This window comes from Xiphophorus hellerii, chromosome 21 (genome assembly GCF_003331165.1).
Source record: "Xiphophorus hellerii strain 12219 chromosome 21, Xiphophorus_hellerii-4.1, whole genome shotgun sequence".
Taxonomy (NCBI): Eukaryota; Metazoa; Chordata; class Actinopteri; order Cyprinodontiformes; family Poeciliidae; genus Xiphophorus; species Xiphophorus hellerii.
Window position 1 is genome coordinate 10,622,961 of NC_045692.1, and position 25,466 is coordinate 10,648,426.

General features: G+C 35.5%; 1 protein-coding gene across 2 annotated transcripts in view; it reads right to left on the reverse strand.

Moving 5' to 3' along the window:
• Positions 1 to 24,570, reverse strand: part of tpk1 (thiamin pyrophosphokinase 1) — a 72,231-nt gene extending 47,661 nt beyond the window's left edge. For both annotated transcript variants that reach the window (XM_032551516.1, XM_032551515.1), the window contains exons 1-3: positions 24,481 to 24,570; positions 22,432 to 22,503; positions 9,634 to 9,708 (exon numbers count right to left, since the gene is read on the reverse strand). In XM_032551516.1, the coding sequence (XP_032407407.1) occupies positions 9,634 to 9,708; positions 22,432 to 22,474 (118 nt within the window). In that variant the 5' untranslated portion in view covers positions 22,475 to 22,503; positions 24,481 to 24,570. The remainder of the gene's footprint in view (positions 1 to 9,633; positions 9,709 to 22,431; positions 22,504 to 24,480) is intronic.
• Between the last annotated feature and the right edge of the window lie 896 nt (positions 24,571 to 25,466).

Here is a 25,466-nt window from a genome sequence, read left to right on the forward strand (position 1 = left end):
CTATTTACACACACACACACACACACATATCCATATATATATATATATATATATATATATATATATATATATATCCATATATATATATATATATATATATATATATATATATATATATATATATATATATATATACACAGTATATACTGTATATATACTGTATATATATATATATTTTTTTTTTTTTGCTAACTGCGCTGCCATTGTAGCTTGCAATGCGATTTTACTGTAACATGGTATACTTAATCAAAATATCAGACCAAATGTTTAACAGACATTGTATCTAAATAGGTTTATGCAATAAAATAAGACATTAAGGATCAAAGGGTTTTTGTTAACAAAACTTTGTCTCCCTTTATATTCTGATGCATAAAGGAAAGACATAGTATAACTTTGAATAATAAACTAAATGTAATGACAACTACAATTAATTGGAATGCATGTCTGATCGAATTGAAATAACTTTTTTATAAATTTATGACATTTGTTGTGAACTATGTAAATAAAGTTAATTAAACTGAATATATTGTAACAGAGATGAGCTTTTCATGGAATAAAGCCATCAATAATTAAAACAAATAATTTTTAGACATATTTTATGTATTGAACTTCAGAATCTCAATGTAAAATGGGCCAACATTCTCGTCTCACACCTAATTCACGACTGTTTGCTTTATATTCCTATAAAAGGTTTCTTTCCAAACTCTACTTGTGGCTTTTAAATAAATCAATTTAATAAAAGAATGGCATAACAATGCACAATTTAAATGCAGCTCCTTTAAAACCAACATCAGCAATGAAGACTTTTTAGCTGAATAAATAAACTTAATTCCATTCCAATCAGTAAATGTATTGGGTTCAAATAAGGTTTAAATTAGCTAAAGTGCAAATGCTGCAAAATGATTAAAAGCAGTCCAAGCTGGCAGTTATTTTCAACTTCTGAAATGTTATTCATGATTAACTAAATTAGATGCAAACTATTTGCAAATGCATGCTCTTTCATGGCTTCTGTTCTTCTCAAATTGAGTAGAAAGCCTATTTTTTAAGGCCCCCTTTCTGTTCGGGGCTGCTGTTGTGCACACTCGGGGAAACTTCAAAGAATCAGATGATGTTCTCCGCTTGCACCTTGTTCAAAATTAAGTTATGAATGCACCAAAGAGACGGGCAACACTTGTACGTTTGTTCCATTTTTGCCAGTTGGGTCCATCCCAAAGCCCTGATATAACTCTGCCTTCTACATATATACGTGTTTAGATATGTTTGATTATAATTTATTTATTTTTAACTTTATTTTATAAAACCTACATTGACTGAATGTAATTTGAGGTGATAATTAAGTCATCTCAAGCTGGCATATTTAATTATCAAAATAACACAGGGGAGACGCTTCCTGGTGACAGGAATAAAAATCACACTTCAAGAAGAACATATTTTGTTTCCAAATTTAAATAAATTATAAATATAAGTAATCCAATTAACCAGCAAGTGCTCTTATTACAAAACATAAGAAGGGAAAAACAAGATCTCGGAGTTACTGCTAAACTTCACACATTCCACGCAAATAATATCACACTGAAGGCATAATTACTCTTTAAAATATGTTAGGAAATTTATATTCCTCTTCACACCAAAATTACATAACTCAATATTCCTAACATAGGTTTAGGATATATTTCTGGTTTATGATAGTAGATTTAATGAAGAGAATGATTATTCATTCTAGGGGGAATGGGTAGAGGGGTGAGAAGTCAAGCTGACTGCGACAAACACTCATAGCCAAGAAAAAGCTGTTAAAAGCAATCACTACTCTGTGTCTACGTTTTGTGTCAAGCAATGATTGGAATGTATGTAAATAAGTCATTATCTCTTACAGAAAGAAAAGGCTGAACAGAATTCAAATGACAACTTCTCAAGAAAACAGGAAATTTTTCTTTGAAGCCTGACGACAAAACATAAAGCTATCACTCATAAGTTGTTTATACGTTTGTGCACATGGACACGCCAACACACACAAACACTTATCCAACAACTTGAAAATTGTTGAAGGTCCTAGAAGATAAGCATGTTTTGTTTTTGTATTTTAAACAGTTTGTGGCAATATAATGACTATATGCTTAAAACTAAAATCCAAACCCAACATATTCTGAGACTCTGACCCTAAGTAAATAATTACAGTTTGCAAAACTCTATAGGTCTAAAATAAAAAGGAAAAAAAAAAACTTGAATGGAGAATTTCAATATTCTAACAAGTGTTGAATTGCCTTGATTCATGCCACTTTATGAATTCAAGTAGTTTCTCAGCGTCAGGAGTTTTCTATCAGCTTATCACAGGTTCATTCTTTGTTTGACATCAGAGTTACAACCTGCACATTACAAAAAGCAGGTTTAGCAGCAAAAATTTCATTGTTACAAATTAGTTTGCAGGGATTTTTGTTTGAGAACTTTCTCTGTGTCATGCTGCTAGAGTCTGTGAGCTATATGCAAGATAGAGAAGGGGCAAAAAAGAAGGTAACTCTTTACTTATCAGATATTGTGCAAAATGTTTAATAAAAGATTCACTTTTAATAAACTACTTTATTTTTAGTTTAATAAAGTGAATCTTTTCTAATTTTTTGTGGTTTAGCTATGGATCTATGGAGAAGGAAAAGGCAACAGTGCCTTTTTTTATTTTTTGAAAAGTTAGGCTTGAAAGGTCAGTGTGGTCAGCATAAAATTTATGAACAAATCCAGAAATGGCTGTCCAACACTCAAAAACCCTATTGCTACTGTGGAGAGAAACCTTAAAGTTGACTATTTGTAGTATCTGTAAGGGCTGTATTGATTATATCAGTGGAAGCACAGAGATATATGAGACGTGTAAAAAATAAACCATATTTTCCCTGACATGTCAAGACCTCTCTGCAGTTCATATCAGCTGTAAAAGAGCAACAGAGTCAGCCTGATGCTAAGTTTATAGCAGCAAAGAAAGTCTTTTTGATCCTTTTGAGTTTTCAACCTCTGTCTTTGAATACATATGGTGGGTTTAAACAATCCTTTGGCCTAAAATAAAGGGCATTTTTATGGTATAGTCTGTGTGATGACTATATTCTGCTGATGTACTATATTTTTTACTTAAGTCTATGAATGCAGATCAAAATATAACTGTAGTAATCTGTATTCTCTATTATTGTACAAGCAGTAGAAATACTTATTGCTCTTTTTTTCTATAAAAGAAATTAGATCATTATATAACCACTATGATACCATAGTATTTATATACCATTGGTATTTTTACACTAGGACATACATCTATTGGGAATCTTCTCCCAGCTCAAGTTCGATTCTGAATTCGTTTTATCAGTGTGTTTTTTACAAATTGAGGAGGAAGGCTTACATCAGTATGTTCTGTTTAAGATACCCTTTCAATTTAGTAATGTTATACTATGAGAAAACAAAGTAGGGTGTGGTTGAAAAGTGGTCTTCTAATTTGACATAGCTGTTCTAAACAGACCGTTAAGCCAGACAAATATTCATAAAACATCTGCTTAATGTTCTCTTAAACTTTCCACAAGACTTGTGGGAGCTTTTGTCTTTCTAGATATCTTAATGTCCCGTTTGTTTTTATTACATTAAATGGCTAAAGTGGGTAATCTGAACTTGAGAAACATCATTTCTCCATCTGCACTCCATCCACAGGCGGTAAAATGCAATTACTGTCATTCTCTCACTGGAAAAATGTGCTGTTGGTTGTTTTGGAGTAGTTCTTCTATTTCTGTTTCACACAACATTTGAGTTAAGCATGCACAACAGAAATTCAAAACTGAGGATAATAACCATTAGAAGGGAGATTAAAACTGTTGAGAAATGTAGGAGAAATTTCTTTTTGTGCCACCTAGTGTCACCATAGACATCCAAGTGTCTATGTGGATTTCCTTTTGACACAGACTACCCAGGTAAGCACTGCTACCATATGACAGACATCTACAAGTGTTACATGCTAGAATGTTCCTCAGAGGCTTGACTTTGCAGCATAAAGGGTTTTAGAGATCTGTTGGCACCTTCCTGTTTGACATCAAAGGGCAGTTGGAGGTAAAAACTATTTAGTAACACTAAAAAAATACTTTCCAATTATAATTCTTTTAATTATAAAACTCCTGACGACAATATGACATGGAGCTATGCTGGAAATGCAGCTCCAGTCAAGAAAGATGACCTTGTAAGTAAACTACCCATTGTAATCCCTTCCCAGCAGGTTTAAGAACCAGCTACTCCTGTCACTCACAGTTGAATGATAGATAATACACTTCCTCACACTCTGCTGAGTCCTTTAAGTGCTTTTATTTATGCTGCTGTTGAGTTGCAGAAAAGGTAAGTGTACACAACAACATGGTGACTGTGGAGCAGGTCTGTATTGATGAGGTTCGGTGGAAGATTAAAACCTGTCAAGTGGGGGCTTAAGCACAGAACACGAGAGGGCAAACAGTCACAAAAAGATCCCAGTCCTTAGCATTATGTGTGATGTCCTTTCATCTTTTGGTTCACCTCTCTGCCCCTCCATCTGTCACCTTGCCTCCAGATCCACCATGATTTCTACACTGTTCCCCACGCTTGATTGATCTCCTGCACAAATATTTCATTTTCTTTCTTTCTAGCTCCACTCCGTTGCTTTGCAAAGCCAGCAGGGTTCTTTCGGTCTTTCTTATTCGAGATGACCCAATTCCACTAACTCATTCTTGCTCCGGCAGGCTTGCTGGAATTAGAGCTTTAGCTGCGGTTTGCTGTCAATCCTTCCAAAGATTCTCTTTTCAAACTCCCAATACATTTATTAATGCCACTCGGCATGTTTTCAAGCATGTTATGCAGGAAGAACATCTGCTTTTGTTCCCAGCAACTTATCACTTCAGATGACTGGCACAGCTTGCAGGTGGGGTGACGTTCTCAGACTTCAACAAGGTTATTAGTATCAATAAATGATAAACCGAGGCACTTGTAATCAACACAGGCACATTTTTGTTTGCTTCGCTGCAATAACCACCTTCACTGATTGCGTTATTGAACTCCTTGTTTGTGGTGTTGCACAATGAGTCGATAAAGCATCGTAGAGTAGGTAAATGGGGGACTGATTTAGTGAGCAAGTGAATGAGTGGATGACTGATGGTCTAGACGAGAGAGGGGGTGCATGATTGAGATAAGCCGCTTGATCCGACTTAACAACATCACACTCTTGAGTTTCCCTTTGATCATCTTTGGCAGCCTGTATCACTCCTGTGCTCCCTGCTGCTTCACCTCTCCCACAGGTAAAGAGTTGGGGCCCGAGGGGCCCCACATCAGAAGACCTGAGAATCAGCCGTGTTTATTTGTGGTAGAATGTGTATTTCAAGATGGCTATGATGCCTCCAGGTGAACAACCATCAGGAGAGTGACACGCCATAAGACATGCTCGTGTGCAGCGTGACATCTGCTTATCACATAAACGGAATTAAAAATACATACTATTTGAAGCAGGAAAAGATAAACTTGCTACAAGCGTGTTTACAATCCAACATGAAGAGATCTGAGATCTGTCCATCACACATAGCCATCAACCCATCAAAACTTCTTACACAAGTCCCATGCGCATTGCCGCCTACAGCAAATTTAATTAAGAAAGACTTCCATGTTTTGATATCCAGAATACAAAATTGCTTGTGACTTCAGAAACCCCCAAAAGTGTCTCTGAAGCTTTCTCTCTAACGTCATACACACCAAGAGGGGGCAAACTACTCCGTGACAGCATCAAGCTATATCATGCTGAGAAAGTACATCTATCGCTTGGTTTAAAAAATTCAATAAGATTAATTAATAAATTTCTTGTGAAATGTCAAAGGAAGAAAATGATTAAGAATTTTGGCTCTTAGAAAACGTTTTACATCTAGCCAGACTTGGCTTGTTTGGGCCATAGCCTTCATACCGTAGACTTTGCAAATGTCTTATCTTTCCAAATCAACACTGAATGCCAACAAATCAAAAGAAGGATATAAAAAATTGTAAGCACAACATTTTTCTGGTGTATTAAATACAATTTCAGTGAAATAAAACTTTGGAAAACAAGGAGTATTACTGAGAAACAAACAGACCTTTAACCCTCCTGTTATGTTCCGGGTCAAATTGACCCGTTTTAAAATTTACAAATTAAAAAAAAATAAATAGAAGCATTTTTTTTGCATGAAACGTTTTCTATTTGTCTTAATAGGTGCACTCTAGACATAAGTTGAAAATTTATTCATTTTACACATTTGTACCAAACCCTAGGTCTACTTTTTACATCGATACTGTTCGGGTCAATTTGACCCGGCAGTCAGGTTAAAGTGCAAAAAAAGATTTTATAATGTCCAATTCTATATGTTTCCTTGCAGTTATGAACCATATTTCACCACACACACACTCACACACACACCCACACGCAACCACACACACACAAGCCCACTTTCTCACTATTCTCTTTACTTCACTAGGAAACTGCGAGAAAGCAGGTGTTCACACAACCTTTGACGGGAATCTTTTCTGTTCCTGTGGACAAACTCCACCCACACTGAGTGGACACTCAGCAGAAGTGGAGAAAAACATAAATACTCTCTGCATGACTCATTTATCTTGATTTTAATCAGCGGGTCAATTTGACCCAGAACAGTATGTGTGTCTCAAGTTCAATTATAAAGATCACCCTTTGGTAAAAAAAAAAAAGTATAATATAAAATAATTTACCAAAGGTCAACTTCAAGGAAATTATTGTTTTTTTGTGTCTAGGTTTTTTTCATTGGACATTAAAAATCTAAATTCCATTTTTTATGTCCAAATGAGTAAATGAGCAGGTTGTCGTCATTGATCCTTAATTTCTGAGAAATAATAAAACATCATTGCACAAATATTGATTGAAATGGTTAGTATTGGAGTTAATAATCAGATACAAAAATGTTTTGGAGGAATTTTTTGGTTTCTGACACTATTGCATGATTAAACACTCCCTGGGTCAAATTGACCCACGAACATTTTTGCTGTACCCTAGAAACGAACATAACAGGAGGGTTAAGATGAAAAATATTGAGTAGATCATGCTTTGGGCTTCTGGTTGAACTTTTTAAGTTAATAAAATTTTAACAGCAGGATAATAATTAAAACACTTCCAAAAACCACGATGGGTCACTTTAAGAGGAGAAAGTTAAAAGGAGAACTGAATAATTCCCAATCTCTGACATAATTGCCATTAGAAGAAAGGTCTCAGAAGAATATTGTGCAGGTTTATAAAATTCCTAACAATTTATTAAAAGTGTCATACCACCCAATTATACCAAATACTTAATTTAGATGAAATATTGGGGAAAAAACACTTACTGACTTCATAGTTTTTCATTTTTACAAAGCTTTCTTTTAGCCCTTGATTTATCTGTGCTGGAATGTTTGATTTCTCACATTTAAGATTTGTTAAATGTCTTCCTTAACTGAGTTACAGAAATTCAAAACAATCTTTATCTCAAAGAGCAGAAAACATTTAGCATAAAACAAGATGATGTGATTTTCTTTGTCAAATGCTATGAAATGTTCTGCAAAGGTTGTCTCATGTCAAGCCAATGTCGAAGAAAGTCTGACATTACACGGCTGAGATGGAGAGAGCTTAGGTGCCGCTCAGGTTTTTGCTCAGATGATAAGAATATCAAAGATTTGTTCATTAAAATTCAATCAGAAGTGGTTTCTATTGGTTTAATCAAACTTTGTCTTCAAAGTTAGTTTGTTTATGAAACACCTTGCCAAATAAATCTTTGTTGTTTCCATTTTCATAAATTATAATGGATTACTTAATTGATGTTCCATGGCCTTGACATCAAAATAACCTGATTCAGGCCACTTCTTTGTGTATTGCTCCTTTTGCAACAAATAAAAAAAAACTGTCAGTCTCATTTTAATTTACATACATTTTCTGTTTGGCACATTGTTAGATGTAATTAGTAGATTAAAACAAAATTAATTTGCAGGACATAGGTTAAAATGGCATTTAATATTTTGTATTCTTAATACAATTCAGGCAAGGGGATTTGAACAAATCATTAGCTGACATTTCAGATGTGGGATGTTCCTTTGCTAAAAAAACAACATATATATACACTGTTCATTGTTTTAAAAAGTTTTATAACTTGTCTGTTCCTAATCAATGGCTTCAGAGTGCACATGGAATCTAATTATACTATGTGGTTACCACAAAAAAAAAGCAGTGAGATTCAAATACACCCAGCAAACTTGATGTCAGCAGGGTTCTGATGCATGTTCTGTAGCAGAGTCACCAAAATGCCCTTGGGCTTAATAAGTATTCAGTGATTGCAAAAGTGGAGCCATTCATTCACTTTATACTGCACCAATTACAGTATGCCTAATGTGATTGTAAAGCCCCTGTCTTAAATAGAGTTTTTCCCTTATTTTGCTGTTTTGTCCCCTTTGCTTTTATCCCATACCTGTAAAATAACTCCTTTATTTTAACCTGGAAGAAATGAAATACTAAACTATGTTAAAGTAATTTATCATTAGGATGCTGATTATGAGTTTATTTGCCAGTCATTTGCAATTGCAAGATTGGACATTGCAGTATATTGTACATCATTACGCCTGGTGAAACCAAAACAATTAAGAGAAACCTCCTGCTTATGAATGTCATTATCTGTGACAGAAACTCAATAGAAGCCTCATATATACAGTATATATGCTATTATTGAAGAAATCACTAAAATTTAAAGGTCAAAGAGACATTTATTATCTTCTAACAAATCAGGAAAATAAAAATACAACTCTGAATAACAACTGTTCCACAAAAAGTAACCAAATGTTATGAAGTAAAAATAGACAATAAAATAACTTGCATTTCTTATTATAGTTTGGAGCCAAATATGATCTTAAGCTATTCATTTGTGTGGAGTGCATTTTTTATTTTTTAGAAAACTTCAGGCTCAGAAAGACAATAAACATGTCAAAGTGACAAACGTAGGACACTACACATTTCCAAATTTATTTATTTTTTTTTACTTTTAATTTATTTTTGAACACAAACATATTTGCAAGGGGAAAGGAATCATTAAGTTAACCTTTCACTGTTTGTAATCTGGCTAACAGCTCTGTAGCATGCTGCATCCTTCTCACTCAGCTCAGTCGTTAAATTCTGTATAATTACCATTCATCTGAGGCATGTTCTTAGCAATTTGCAGATATAACGAGCACCATATGGTTGTGATTGGGCCCTATCGAGATGGAGCAGCTAGACACATTACATGTCTGCAGTTTTATACTCAGCTTGTCCAACAGGTGTTTAAAAAATTATGGATTTCAAAGCAGCTAAGGATAACAAGCAAATTTGTCTTTAGCTTATATTCAGCTTATCCTAAAGTCAACTTTGTTCTGCTGTGTGACTTTTAAAATCCACAGCACTGGCAGTCTGAAAGTCAATACAAAGCACTTTCAACAACATGGCATCAATTTAATCTTCAGCACAAAGTTGGCTACATAGGCGAGAGAGAAACCGTAGTTTCACAAAAAAATTTAAGGAATATATGGTCTCTTCAAACCGATCTAACTAAAACAAATTTGTAAAAAAGATCTTGTGCGATCTGTGTTTGTGATGTTTGAGTTACATACCTTTACCCCAGAGGGTGTGTAGGTGGTCCTTATCAATGGGCTGGTTCAGAATGATTAGACAAATCCTCTGTTTGCCTGAGATAGAAAAACAGCAAAAATAATCAGATGTACACTGATGAGATGGGCGTTTATTGAAGAGAATGGAACAAAAAGGTAAAACATTGTTATATCCTTATTTCATTTTTTAAGACAAGTTTTTAATGCAAACTGGAGATTATTTGAGGGGCTATATGAGACCAGACAAGAGATACAGAAATAGCTATTGCTCAACGAGCTAGAAATCAACTTTCAGAAGACACTGAAATAAAAAAAAAATCTACAAGAAACATTTCAAAGTCAGCTTTATTTTAGCTGAGTTCGAAATGTTTTCAATTAGATCTAATTTAGATTATCCAAAGTTAACCTAAATCGCCCATTGAGTATTCAGTTTAAGCAATAACTTGTAGTAACTACAGTACTTTCATTCTCCTTGACCACGGTTGCAATTAACACCAAAGTCCTTATCATTTGTCAAAAAATAAGGCAAATCTGTGTGCACATCTGCTTGAACACATTTAATCCAGTCTCATCTGAATACCCTGACCTTCGTCATGCACCAGCTGTGGCTACGTGACCAGAAAAAGCACTTTGAAAATTGTAAAACAGGACTTGTTAGCTGCATCTCTCTATCTCTCTTATCAGAGTTCCACCTTGTTTCTTTGTCAAAGTCTTTGTCTCAAAGAACAGGAATTTATTTATTCCCTCAACCCCTCATCAACCTGCTTTAAGCTTCCCCTTTGCTCTGCTGCTAATGCAGATCCCCTGACTAGTACTTTAAAATTGTAACCTATCTATCTGCAGGAGATGGGTGGGGGCAAAAAATCTGCATTTATTGACAAAGTAAAGGAAGAGCTGCATGGAAAAACCTTAATGGACCATATATGAAAGCATAACCTTTTTCCACCTTGCCTTTAAACTTTTTATTCCTTATACAGTTATCTTCTCCACTTGTCTGCACTACGAGTGATTCTTATTCATTTTTAAAGTCAACTTCAAAACCAATGGCAAATGCCATATTCAAATGCAAGCCACGTGTTATTTCCTCAAAATTGTATCTACAGGTCTGGTCAGAAGTTTGGCAAGAAAGTCTTGCTAAAATGAGGCTTTCAATATGCAGTCAGGCTATCCTTTTACCAAGGTGTGGACTACACAACTTTGACATTTTTAGTGGACATAAGATTTCACATTTTGAATATGTTGTTGATTTTTTTTTTTTTTAAACTATGCAGACACTTCTTTACCAGTGTTCCATTGTGTTTTACCTATAAACAAGTTACTGGCACAACTTTGGGTAGATCTTTAGCCACCCTTCTTCACAGCATTTGGAATCAATGTGTTATTGGACACTGAACAGTGACCTAAGTTTCAACCATGTGACCCAAACTGCTAACATTGGGTGTGTTGTTAATGAACAGCCCAGGAACTATCTAGAACAAAGCCAAATAAACAAAATGCTGGTAACACAAATTTGTAAAAAGTCACCAGTGCCCTGGTTTGTTTAAGACCTACATGGATGTGGCATTAGCTTGGATGTGCCATTCATGCCAGACTGATCAGGACAATGATGACTGACTAGCAAAGAAGTCTGTTTGGGGATGCCATCCCACAGCAGTGGGTGACCACTCTGGTGACCAACAAAATGAGGAAGTGCCATGCTCTTTTGAAGGTATATGATTTTTCCTTACATTACTGAGCCTCCTGTTTGTAAAGGAAGCAAAGTTTTAATTGCCCATGTGCCTAAATTCTTCAATCATCCAATCCAATGAATGAAATAAACGGGCTTTCTACATTGAATTTACATTTCTTCCAGAAATAGCCCAAAATTAACATGCTAGTGATGAAAATGTGTGAAATTGTTATCTGAACTTTATGCAAAGTCAACACTCATTAGTGTACAATGACGCTAAAATATTTGCAAAGAAATCTTTCATGCCAATGGTACAGAAGCTTGAAAAAAATAGCAACGAAAGAGAAGATACATATCAGATATTCTTCAGATTTTATAAAATTCCAAAAGCAAAATGACTCGAGAAAACAATGAAACTCTCTTTTTGGTTTTGTACACTTAAGTGCAAAGAATTTATCTAATCTTTGCAGAGAATAGTTGAAAATATGTCCCTGTTTGACATTGTTGCAAAGGTGAGCTTAATGTTGTTATAAAGTTTACATCACTGGAAGGTCACTTTAAATACAAAAGTCAACACCGCACAGGAATGTTAAAAGAAAGAGAATGAAAAGTAGAATATACAGGTAAAGGAAAAGAAAGGAAGACACAGGGAGGGGTAGGTAAGAAGGATAAGAAGGATAAGAAGGAGGAGCACATTTGTCAATCTTGTGTTCTAATTGGCTCCCAGTGTACAGAGAACAAAAGACAAACTCAACCAACCGTGACTTTTCAGATAACCCTTTGTCACATAAGCATCCGCCTCCCATACATACACTAGCGCCCACAGGAGAAAATGTGTGGCCTTTAAAACTCTGTCTTCAAAGAAATGTCACCTTGAGATTCTTCTAAAAGTGCCAAACGGCATAAATAACTCAGAAAACAAAGTTGCACACACACACACACACACACACACCTCCACACGCCCACATGCACACAGAAATTCAATAAATAAGAAAGCATCTACTTAAGGAATTGCCATTTGTGATTAAGATTAAATAATAATCTGACTTGTACTTTAGGGATGGAACAATAAATGGAATGTCAGCCTTTTCTCCATGCAGAGTTGAAGCTGTTTGATTCAGAAAGTTAAAACTGAAGCAATGCGATCAAGAGCGGAAATTGCCACTGCCATTATCACACATCAGGATGTGGGTAAATTTGATTAATTTGACAGGTCTCAGTGAAAGTTGTGCAATTTACCAAATGTTTCTGAGCTGCTAATTAACAGCTGCTTTTGCCATTAGCAGTTTAAGAACGACTGAGTAGCATAGAGGGTTGCTATGTTTTTTGTTTGCTTGTTTTACTTTAATGAGCATTAAAAATGTAAGTTGCATGGTTAGTTTTCTGGTTTTTGACAAGAGAAATGATTCAGTGTTGGGATGATCTTGATTAGGATGTTTTAAAGTTATTTTTCAGCTGATCTATAGTTATGGCTGATGCTTTATGACTATTGAAGTCAAAAATATGTATTAATATTTCTTCCCATTGACGCTTTAGCAATACATTACATCTTGAACCTAATGTAGAGAGAGACATGCAGAAAACTGCAGAAAAACACCAAATACATTAAATATAGGACTTTTGTGTTCTGGGTAACAAGCTAATGTAAAGTGCTTCCACCCTTATATATGAAAAAAAAAGAAAATCATTTTGAAATCAAAAAGATTTGCCCAAAATCTTATCTAGCTTTGTCCTCAGTCTTCCTCAATTACATCCCTAATGGAAAATCATAAGTTTTTTTAAGCATTTGCATGACTACATAACATGCCTCATAGAATAACTGACAATTTAAAACCATTAATGTTGGATTATCAATTTGTGACAAAAGTGTGCAAAAATAAGAATCAAACAAAAAAACTGTGACCTAATATAAACAAACTGTGCCAAACCTTGAATTTTGTGAACCACTCCACTGCACTACAGTTATGCTGACTAATAATTGTATTTACCGTTTATTAAAAACATGTATCTTCACATCTTCACTAGCCAATTATTATCAGGCAGAGCACAGCAAAAAACTAACTTGTTTTACAAAAAACAACACTTCAGATGTTATCATGCAACAATATCTCAGAAAACATTTCTATAATGTATATACTGGAAAAAAGCCAGCAACTGACAAAATCTACAAGTTGTTTTGTTTAAATTTAATAATTTAAATAAGTCAAATAAAATTATTTCCATTGCAAGCTAGTTAAATCTTGTTTGAGAACTTGAAAACTTCCATAAATTAGGGTTGAGATTGGTAAAAACTGACCAAACTATTTTTAAAGAACTTCTAAATTGGGATGAAGCTCACTGTGGCATTCTCCAGACTATAACAGACAAAGAGGGTGGATGAACAGACCATTATAATAGTGTGTATCTCCCATTAGGCATGCTGCTGAGCAGAAAAATAAATGTCTGAGGTAGAAAAGGATGATGAGAAACTGCATCTGCATAGCAATAATGTTAGACATAAACAATGTTTGACCTTTACGGTTTTTTCAGATGTTTTTTATTATAAGAGTCACCCGCTGCTTCAACATCTGATTCACAGCCAGCTGCAGCTTAAGTGTCAAGTTTACCAAAACAACTTGTAGATTTAAAGAGCTGCTAAAATGATAGTGAAATGATCATAATCTTTTCATGAATATAAAGTCCCTCATATCGAACGTCAAGAATAGCAAACCCAACGCAGAACCAGTAAACATATTACTCATCAGCCTGAAAGCAATGAAACAAGCTGGCATCTGTCTTGAATTAATTTTTTTTTTTTTTTACAAAACTATCTCCAACAAATAAAGGCAAGTTGAATGTTTACTCTTCTATTCCTTTATCTGCTGGGCTTTGCCTATTGTAAAACAAAACATCACCACTTAAAATGCCATGTGATAATGTAGTATTGTAAAGCTAAAAATAATTTAGACTAGATTATGCCAGACTGGAAACAAAAGCTGCGAGTGTGGTTTGTCACACTCTTAAAAACAGTTTTAGACCCAAGAAACAGAATAACGAATGCCAGCATGCAAACAAAATGACTCATAACTCCATAGTTCCTTTGTTCACACAACCTCTAGCAATGCTTTTTACGGGTAGATGTGCACACTGGGATTTTAAAATACAGACATCCAAGGGATGCTTTTATATTCTCTTCTGAAGGTTGAGTCTACTTCCTGAAAGAGGGAAAACTGAGGAAGCCTTAGAAATTCCTTCCAAACTGATCTAATGGCGGGAAATGCATTTTATAGTACGGTGGAAGTGGTGAAAAAATGTTTTAATAGTCCAGGGTACTGAAAACCTATTTAATATTTAATACCAAACACAACAAATGTGTAAGTGCTAAAGGTAACTTATTTATACATGCTTGGTTAAATATTTTTCAGTCTTTGAGATCCTCAAACTTTACCCTTGTGAGAAATCCCTTATAAAGGTAAACTAACAAGTTCAAGTAAACATATCTTTCACAAAGTCGGCTGAAGCTGCTAATATTTTCTTTACAGAAATTGATGTATTTTTTGCAACATCAACATTCATTTGTGTGTCTAATTTGCAAGCTGAATGCAAAAAGGAAATCAGGAACAATTCTGTTTGGCACAAATTACACACAAGGAAAAATGTCAAGTATATAACATATGCTTAATTCACACTCAAGTTGACACTCGTCTCACATTGCACTTTAATTTTTCCCCATTCCAAAAGAAAGACGAAAAAACTCATTACCTGATAACACTGCTCCATGAAAAGAAGGCTGTGCATAGAGAGCAAGACGGAACAGAGAAAGTGAGAAACTAATTAATTCCAAGAAATTTTTTCCTGAGCAGCACTCTTCCTTTATTGTGCAATGTGCAAAAGCAACAGTCACACAGTATGATTAAGGGGGCATCTTTTCATTTGAAGCACAGAAATTGTTGCACCTTTTAAAAGTAACAGTTGGATGATAACCCTGTTGAGCCTAACAATACCAAAATTACTGTTCAAAACTGTTTCACCAGGTTAATGATTTTAATCACATTGAATTGTAACACCTATTGATTTAACTACAGCTTACAGTCTTTGGTGTGACTCTAATGGGAGGCTACATCTAAACTTTGAAGCATTTGCACACTTGAGGACATCTGTTGTCCACTGCCCTTTTCAGCTGATCACCTCTGTAGTGCCTGGTGCTAAAAATATGTTTAAGTGCATAGCAATGTGCATAGCAATGTGCAATATTGTTTCTGTGTAAAACATATATTTGGAATTGTGAGACAAATTTCAACTTTTGTCAGACGATGATTTCTTACACAGTTTATGAAGATTTTAGATGGGCCTTCAGGTTTTATTTGGCAAATAAAAACTATAGTAAGGACATACGTAAAATTACAGAGATTGTGGTCACCTACAACCAGTCCCTGTTAAAAAATTCCTGCAACTCCGAGGGGCTTAATGGCTCAGTTGGTAGAGCGAGTACACCATTTGAAGGGCCTGTAGTCCTAAATGCGCCCTGGGTTTCATTCTCTATCTCGGGGTATTAGATGCATTTCTTCCCCTTCTATCTTCTTCCTTCCTGTCCATTACCTGTTCAATAAAGGCCACTAAAAAGTAACAAAATAAAAATTATGCAAATGCTTCATTATTGCCGTTAGCCTCTTAGGAGCTTCCCTGACCATTTGCTAACTCGTCTTTCCAATAACATTGGAAGAAATGTCCGATTCTTATATTGTCATTGTTTTCCCATGTTTTCTATAATTATTTATGACTGCTTTAGTCATCCCATGGTATCTAAATAACACTAACATTGTGTATCCACGGATACAAGCGGCCTATTTCTCCGTATGGTGTCTGGGCTCTCCCTTAGAGATAGGACGAGAAGCTCGGTCATCCGGGAGGGACTCAGAGTAGAGCCGCTGCTCCCTCACATCGAGAAGAGCCAGCTGAGGTGGCTCGGGCACCTGGTCATGATGCCACCTGGACGCCTCCCTGGTGAGGTGTTCGGGACACGTCCCACAGGGAGGAGGCCCTGGGGAAGACCCAGGACACACTGGAGAGACTATGTTTCTCGACTGGCCTGGGAATGCCTTGGGATTCCACTGGAAGAGCTGGAACAAGTGCCTGGGGAGAGAGAAGTCTGGACCTCCCTTCTTAAGCTGCTACCCCCGCGACACAACCCTGGATAAGCAGAAGAAAAGGGATTGATGGATGGATTGTGTATCCTTCTCCTAAAATACAATGATATCACACTAAACCTCTGTGTAACCTCTCTGCAAACTTTAGACTTTTGTAAAATAATGCAATTGGTTGGTTAAAGGGTGTGCACATTTATGCAACCAGGTCACTACACCTTTTCACTGTTTACATTTTACCCCCAAAACAGATTTGCTTTTTTTCTTTTTCAGATGAATTCCACAGGATAAATTTTACAGATGACTAATTGTGGACATATTTTATAAATGCAAGAAACTGCTAGCACTACTGAGTAATTTCAGGGTAAGTGCATGCCGTTCACAATAAAAGATGAGGAAATAGCATCCCTAATTACCTAACAATACTCTTTCTAATAAAGGTGATGCAAAAGCAATTTTATACACAAGTGTTGGTTATTATATCTTTACCAGTTAAGCAGGTCCTTTAGTAATTACCAAGTCAAGTGACATTTGTTTGCTGTGTACTCAAAATAAACAGCAAGATAAATTACTAAGACAGTGAAATCAGGCTGGAGGAACAAAACAGTTAATGAGAGGCATTTGGTACACTGAAATCCAAAAAATAAGCAAATGAAACAAGAGCAGTTTATCTCAGGCTGACAGCTTGAAAACAATTACTTTAAAACTTTGGAACGACTCAGTCTGAAGCACACTGTATCAAAAATCTAAAGCTTTTGTAAAACCACTGTACTATTTTTGCCAATGATGATACAGATATCCTCTATGACATTCACTTCTATGCCAAGTGTGGATAAAATAATTTCAGTAGATAGTGTACTTGTTACCGTTAATCTAGTTGCCATTCAGAATGAAAAGCTTCTGAAATTTAACTATCTGGAGACACCAGTGAGAAAGTACTCCAACACAGAACTTTGTCCACAACGTTATTGTTTGCTGCCCTCTTTGGATTCGCAACATGGACCATTCTCAAACATTGTTTCTTGTAACAACAATGTCATCAATAACCAAGTCCAGAAACACAAGTTATAGAGGGTTGGTCATATTTTCAGAATGAATACTGATCAACTGCTGCAGTGACTAAAACGGTGACTATGAGCTGTAAGCACTGGGAGATCAATTCTGAAGTAGAAGAAAGACAAAGCTAACCTGCACTTTGACACCTTGACTTTACTCAAGTTCATATATCATAGGAAAATAGCGCAGACAGGACCCAAAATAGCATATTGGTTGGAAGGACAACTCTACTTAGTCATCAGCTTTGGACAAAATAACTGAAAATCATTCATTCATTCAAGTTTCCTTTAGAACAAGACCAAAAGGGTTTTTTGATGGAAGTCAATTGGTTTATTCTGTTCTGTCAAACACTGTAAAGTTGATTGCAAAGCAGCAACTTCTAGGTTTTTTAAATGTAATTTGAAGTTATGTATCCATACTATAGTCACAAATGTAATGGGAAGAATTAAACAAACATAACAAAGCATTGTCCCAGACTTTGCTCACTGCACTAGCTTGTTTGTTTTCCAGTTGATCAACCAAAGAACAAGCAAGTTTGTCTTTTACCGTATAAACCAAAACTTTTTAGGCATAAATATTGCCTCTGAGAAGCATTTGTTTGTCACAAAAGTAATTTGTAAAATGGGAACTTGCAAATAGCTGAAGGGGAAATGAGCAGTCAGTCACCAGGCTTATCCCAGTAGATTCCACATCCCGAAGGCAAAGCTGTTTACACTTTAAGTCCAAATTTATCATATGAATTTGAAACTCCTATATTTATTAAAAACTCTAATTCTGCCTTGGTTAAAAAAAACATACAACACATTATTAATTGTTCAAGAAGTAGAATAGGGTATATTCAAGGACGCTCCCAGTCTTATTCTTCTATTTTCTTTATTTCAACAAACTTGAATAATTATATTATTATATATGTTTGTCTTTCATTAGCAATCAAACACAAAATGTGGGTGCAGTTAAAAAGAAATACTGTAAAACAGGGGAAAGTAGGAAATTGGAAAATACTTGAAAGAGCTTTGCTTTATTTGAGCTTCATTTGGCAACATTTATGTTGAACTCTATAAGAATTTATTAAAAAGCAGAAAAGTAAATCAGTCTTTTACATCTTTCATACTGAATGTAAAGAGAATCAGCATTACAAGCTCATGTCATGGTTGGAGCATACTGTTGCCAAAAAACAAGTTTAGAAATGAGTGTAAGTTGACTATCACAAGCAAATTTAGGCATAAAAGCAAAAATAGGCATACAACATGTAGACGTATGCCTATTTTGCAGGCACAAAGTAATATTTTGGAGTGAATAGGCCACCTTCAAAAGATTTGTGGAAAATGGTGTAGTTTTCCCTCCTATACCATAAAAAAATATTACTTTCAGACATTGTATAGATGTCTGAATGTATATGTTTTTTTTACATGCATTAAAAACTTCATAACACACCACATGAAGACATCAAATTACTGGCTATCAGCTATTTGGTAATCACTTTAATAGTAGAAGAAATACTTTCCCAGCTTGTCAACCTTTTGCTTTCAGTGTTTTATTGCAGATGAAAGGACAGCAGAGCAAGTCAGATGTCTTAGAGACAGGCTGGCAGTAACAAAGGACTCACTGGTCTGCTTTAAGTAACCTAACATCTGAGAAAGTCGCTAGGTATGCCAGATGGAGTGAAAATAAGTAAAGAGCAGAACATAAAAAAAAATGCCAAAGACCTTCAGAAACCCCGGAGAACTAAAAGCTCATAACCACATTGCACAGAACTGTAGCCTCGGGAAATGCAACAGAACAGATGAGACCATTGTATATATTGAAAAGGTGTTCTTTCCAAGTATTCAGATGAATGAAACGCATCTGATCAACACAAAGTCTACAATTGTTGTGTTTTTTTGAACATTTGCGACTGCTGTATACCAATGAAACCAAAAATGGGATCAGACAGGCTCAGACAGAGCTGAGTGTGTCGAGGACATAGCATGTGGCTTTCAATCCTAAGATCTCTATTTTTATCTTTCTCTCTGGAAGAACAATATTCGTAGCTTGTGTGAAACCTTCACAACATAATTAAATTGGGACAAAGATGGGAAAGTGCTTTTTTCTTCTTTTTATTAAAAAAGAAAAACCCAGTAACCTTCTTTATTACTAAATATATTACAGTGAATAGATAATCTTGTGAAGCAGGAACTTCTGTCACATTAAAAACACACTCTTTATAAAATGCATCAAATGAATGACAGAATCAAGAAATGTAACCAGCTGTACTACAAGACATGTCATAAAACTACAAGTGCCTTTCTGTCAGCTCTGCAGGCCAAAATTGTTGTACAATCTCCTTGACCTTTACTGGTCTGGGTAAAGCCTGTCCTCAGGCTTACATCAGGCTCGATTCCTCTGCTCTCTCTCCCTCTCTCTCCACTCAGAAACACACGGAGAGACAAGCAGACAGACACACAGACACCACCTGGGAGCTCACAAACTCCTTGTACCAGCAGCAGTGGCTAAAGGCAGCTGTACCCAGCTTTCCTCTCAGGTGTAGAGAAAAGCAGAAGAATTTCTTTCTCCAAAGAAATAAGGTCAGTTTTTAAATTATGCTTAAAATCTAAGGCACGTGCTACATTTGGAGATGGCTACATGTTGTGGGTGGTCTTTATGTGTTAAGGATGTCAGTAAACAGACAAAGTGTCTGAATAAAGTTAACAATAAAAACAATTTGAATTTGCAAATGACTCCTTTTGTGAGTCAAATTAAAATTGCAGTGTTGTGTGAGCAAAGTTATGTCAAATGACATCAGGGAATTAATTCAAGAGTAAGCCTGCTTATTACTTTTTGGCAAAATTTTAAGAATCAAGCCGTGTCTTCAAAGTACATCAAAAAGACGTAGCCAGTACATATACAGAGAGGTGTCATCGAAGGGCAAGTGATTTGTTTCTGGAGTGCAATTCCCTGACTGTTCAAAACAGAAAGAGGAAGACAAGTGGGACAGTGTTGTGAAGCATGCATTTGATCAAATGCAGACAAATAAGCCTACACACAGAGGTCAAAGGTGAACAACACTGGTTTCCTTTTTTACAATCCAATATATTGCAGGGAAACCTTGTCTGACTGTTATGTAGATGCTGTCTTGACATGTGTTACCCAAGACTTTTGTGCATCAACTACTCCTCCCATGAGACACCTCTCTATAGAAGCTGTTTTTTTTTTTCAATAAGATACAGTGTCACCCTGCATAAACTGCTCAGAAACAACTAAAGTTTCATAACAAATTATTTCAAAAATTATTGCAGAGTTGAAAAACTTTAACACATTCTTCAAAAGAAAAAATAGTCACCTTAGGTTTGGAAACAGCAGACCCAGCAATAGCAATCCCAAGAATTTAATCCAATCAAATCTGTATGTGAGGGTCTTGAAACCAATCCAATTTAGAGAAACCAACCCGAAAGACCAACAAGACTCAATAATCTTGTAGGTTTCGTGAAAAATTTCTTGAAGCAGACACGACTGTACACCATACTAGGTGTTGCGTGTCCATGCCTTCATAGATCAGATATCTTCTGAGCTTATTGCAGATTATCACACATTACAAATAAGAATGTATGACAAGGCAAGATCAATGGCTTACTGGGTATTTTGAATCAAAGGTCTGAATTTTTAGCCTCACAACTGTGTTTCTCATTTTTATGGCTAGCTCACTCTGGTTCCATTTGCTGAAACGATAATGTGCCCAAAGGCAGTTTATGGTCTGGTTTTAAAACTTAACTGTCTGTAAAAAGTGCCACCCTTTTCTTAGTATTTAGACGTAGTGTGATGGAATACCAAATAGGATAAAATGCTGACATTGTCTCATGCTATCTAGATATCAGGTTGTGATCCAATTTAAAAGGAATCTTTATTTTAACGGCTTCAAAGAAATGATTACAACCCTTTCTTTAGCATTCACCAAGAAGGAAATGTACAAAGTAATGTTGCTTTCACCAACTACATGTTTCAGCATTGAAATAGAAAAAAAAATTATCCACTCTCTCTAATATGGAAAATGAGAACTGCTTATGATGACAGATGGGCAAAAAAACATATCTAAATTAACTTTACGTGAAAAATATCAAACATAACATTTCAATGGTGACGATGGCAAAAAAAAATAGTAGTGTAGCTGTTTTGAGAAACCAACTAAAAATACATTTTCAAACTAACTTTAGCACTGCAGCAAAACTAGCTTCCTCAGAAAGTTAGAAAATTAGTTTACAATTTCCATTGGCCATTACTTTCAAAATACAACAAAGAAAGCAGGCATGACTGGGGACAAACCAGTTAATTGACCTTAGGTCTGAGTATCTGGCTACATGGTTGTTTGTCCTGTGTGTCTGCCTGGCCCTGTGATGGACAAGGCAACCTGTCCAGGGTGTACAGTACCCCATCTATTGCCAAATGACCACTTAAGATAGGACAATATCAGAGCATAAAACACTTCCATAACGCTAGATAAAGGAACTTCCATGACTGATAAAAAAAAATAAACAGCATACATGTATTAACTTCTACTCTGCCGTCTTTTTAATGTCACTGAATGGAGTACAATTTCTTAACTGAAAGTTTCTCCTGTGCTGGTCCTCATGGGACTCCAATACTTGGCTATTGTGGATGATGAATATATCCAAAGAAGAAAACTTTTAAATATAAAGAAAGCCAGTAATAAACAATCTCCAGTTTACACACAAGCATAATTATGCTATTTACTATCTTAAAAAGAAGAGCGAGTCATTGGACATACTAGATAAGCTAAGTTATTTGCTATATCAGGCTTGAAGTCTTGACTGCATTTTTCTACCACATTTAGTGTCTATTGCACCTGTTTACCACACGAGTTTTAGAGCTTTACCTAAAGGGAAAGCCCACATCTCGTTAGACCAGCACTTTTTACAGACACGTTTATGTTTAAAAATCTGTTGCTTTAGAGAATAGTACCTGAAGGCAGCAGACAGTCCAAAGGTGTCCACTCTTGATCCATGATCTGACTGGTCAAAAGGTGAGGCTAATCTACAGGAGAGGAGGGGAGACATGACTTCTCAAGTTCTGGTTTCAAATTAATCAAAGAAAATGTCTCTATTCACAATTTATATATTGCATTCCTGAGGGGGATTTATCCCCAGAGTAAAAAAGGAACAACACTGTATCTGCAATTCCAGGCAGAATGGCTGCAAATATTTTACAACATTTGTTTTTTTTTTACTATCAGAATTATACATTTGAAAAGCAGCACAGGAAGAATCCAGCCTTCTTTTGTACTGCTGCAGTCATACAAATAAATTTATTTTTAATGTTAATTCCACATGCACACTCTTAGGCAGATTTTTGCATAGAAATAGAAAATTGTATAATTACACTTTAATTGTTCAGTTTGATCATTAGTTTGGTATTATTTCTAACATAACAAAATGCATTTGAAATTAGCGAACACCTCGTAGTGACAAAAGTATATGAAGATACTTAGTCTAAAGCCAGAAAGCTTTCTTTCAATTCTTGCTTTCATAGAACAGGAACACAGAAAATAAAACATATTCAGCCTGACTGACCCTCCACCTTTTCAGACTTGTGAAGCATAGTTTTGAAATTTAGTTGAGGAAGCGAACCAAAGTAAGCTTAAAAGAGCATGAACATCAGAAAACAGTTTTTTGTTTATTTTTAATAAAACAGATTTTGATTAAATGATTGTATTTTATTTTTACTTAATTTCTTTTATCAGACAAACAAGAAGTAACATTCAAACACCATGCAAAATAACTGTGTATGTATATCTTTACAAGGACATACTGAACAAGCAGTGCATATATAAGTGACACTTTAACACGGGGTCATAACGGTGTTGAAGCTGATACCCAAGTAAATGAGCAACTAGCATAACTTCTAAACAACTACTAGTTGTTGGTCTCACAATTACAGCAAAACAATACAAAGTGAATTCAGTTAGCTGAAAATGTCATATATCTAAATCAAAAGTATTTTAGGCATTCTTCATCATGATTTACTTTATTCCAGACACAATAAATGGTCCATAAAGAAACAGAAAACAAGAGCACAGAGTTAAAAAGCTTTTCTATAGAGGCATAAATGCCACAGAGTCCACAAAGTAGACCCCGACTAAACTTTTGTGTTTTAGATCTGTTACTGTAATCAAATTGGTATTTGATTATCCTCATAATATGTTTTTTCCTTATTACTTTCTTTAAATTCAGAGGTTCACATATTCTTTGTATTTGGTAGATTTGGTTTTAAACTGTATGATTTAGATAAGCTTCTGGTATCTTTCCACAAGCTTTTGATAATGGTTTGAAGGTATTTTGGCCAATACTGACAAAACAGATACTGAGACAAGTTTGCAGACCTCCTTCCTCACACACACACACACATATTTTTAGCACTGCCAACAAATTATTTTCAGGATTGAGATCATTTATGCAGGGCTTCAAGAAAACTATTCCAAAGCATTGACTTGGTTGTCTTTAAGCCACTTTCTAACTAATGTAAGAAGTCAGGAAATCCAATTTGTACCAAACTTCAGACTTGATGTCTTCAGATAGCTATTGCTTTAATATTTCTACCTTTTTTCCTCATGATAGGCTACTATTTTTCTTTCCTCTTGCAGTAAAACACCCACACAACATGATGATGCCACCTTAATGAAAATAAGGCATGATACATAGTTTTTAAAAGTCCTATTTTGAATAAATATGTGTAACTGAACCGATAACACCACTCAGGTTACATTACCAGCTTTCATGTAAACCATGAAGCTCAAATGAAGTCAATATTTTCACTAAGAACTTGCAAAGTGTCCGAAGCAGGAATTGATTCATTTTCACCACATCCCACACAGCTGCGATTTTAACGCTATGACATTCAGATAAAACGCCCTTATTTCGCCATAAATGCAGTCAGCATATTCAGTATTACATTCCGTCTTAGAACTTTAAGGTTTTAATTTTGATAACGCGTTGTAAGCCAAAGAAAACTTACAGAATGAAGCAACTTCCTCATGTGATGTTTAAGAGAGTCAACAAGCGCGCGAAGAGCAGACAGAGACACCAAGCAGGATGAAGGAGCAGCTCTGATTTGCTATAGAGACACCTAGAGGCTGAATGTATTAACATGTGCAGATATAAATCCTTCAGAGACGGCTCAATTTTTATGCTGTTCAGAGCCATCACTTCTGTATTCCTGTTTTCCCTCTGATTTACAATCACTACCTGCTCTTTCATAAAACACACACTGAAATGATTAAAGAAAGCATGTGAAATGTTAAAATGTAGTCAACCAAATTAAAGGAAGCTGCATAAATGTCAGTGACCCACACATAAGTGGACTTTAATTGAAAAAGGGTTATTTTATGTGTATTTCTAATAGAGTTTAATGGTGCATTAACAGTCAGACAATTAGCTGCTCCATTGATCCTCGTATAGAGGGAGATCTAGCAAGTCCTGTCTTGTTTAAAGCAAGGTGGGTGAACCAGAAACAATTCTCTGCTATCTCTGCAGCACTGCCCTCTTAAAGGTGGGATTAAATTGTCTTAGAAGAGCAACATGTTTTTATCAATATCAACAGCATCCCAGTGAAGTGGCATTGATTTCTAACAGTGCCTGAAGAGCAACTGATGTATCCGAGGACACCGAGCTCTTGAGATCACATCTTGTACTTGTTACATTTTGAGTAGTACGTATTTTTATTGGTTTATTAGTCTCTGTCATTGTTTATATTTTTGGCATATTTAAACGCTTTTATCTTTGAACACTATGCCATAAAAATATGCACATTTAAAAACACACACCGGTAAACAAAAGTCACAAAAAGGCACATTAGATGTGTCTGCTTGCTTCTGATTTTCTCTAACAGCAACAGAAGCGCTGTACAGTGAGAAAGCAAATCTATCTCAAGGTGAATCCACTCCGGAGGCCCGTTAAAACAATCGCACTCTCATCAATCAGCATTCTCCTGTCTCTCTGACA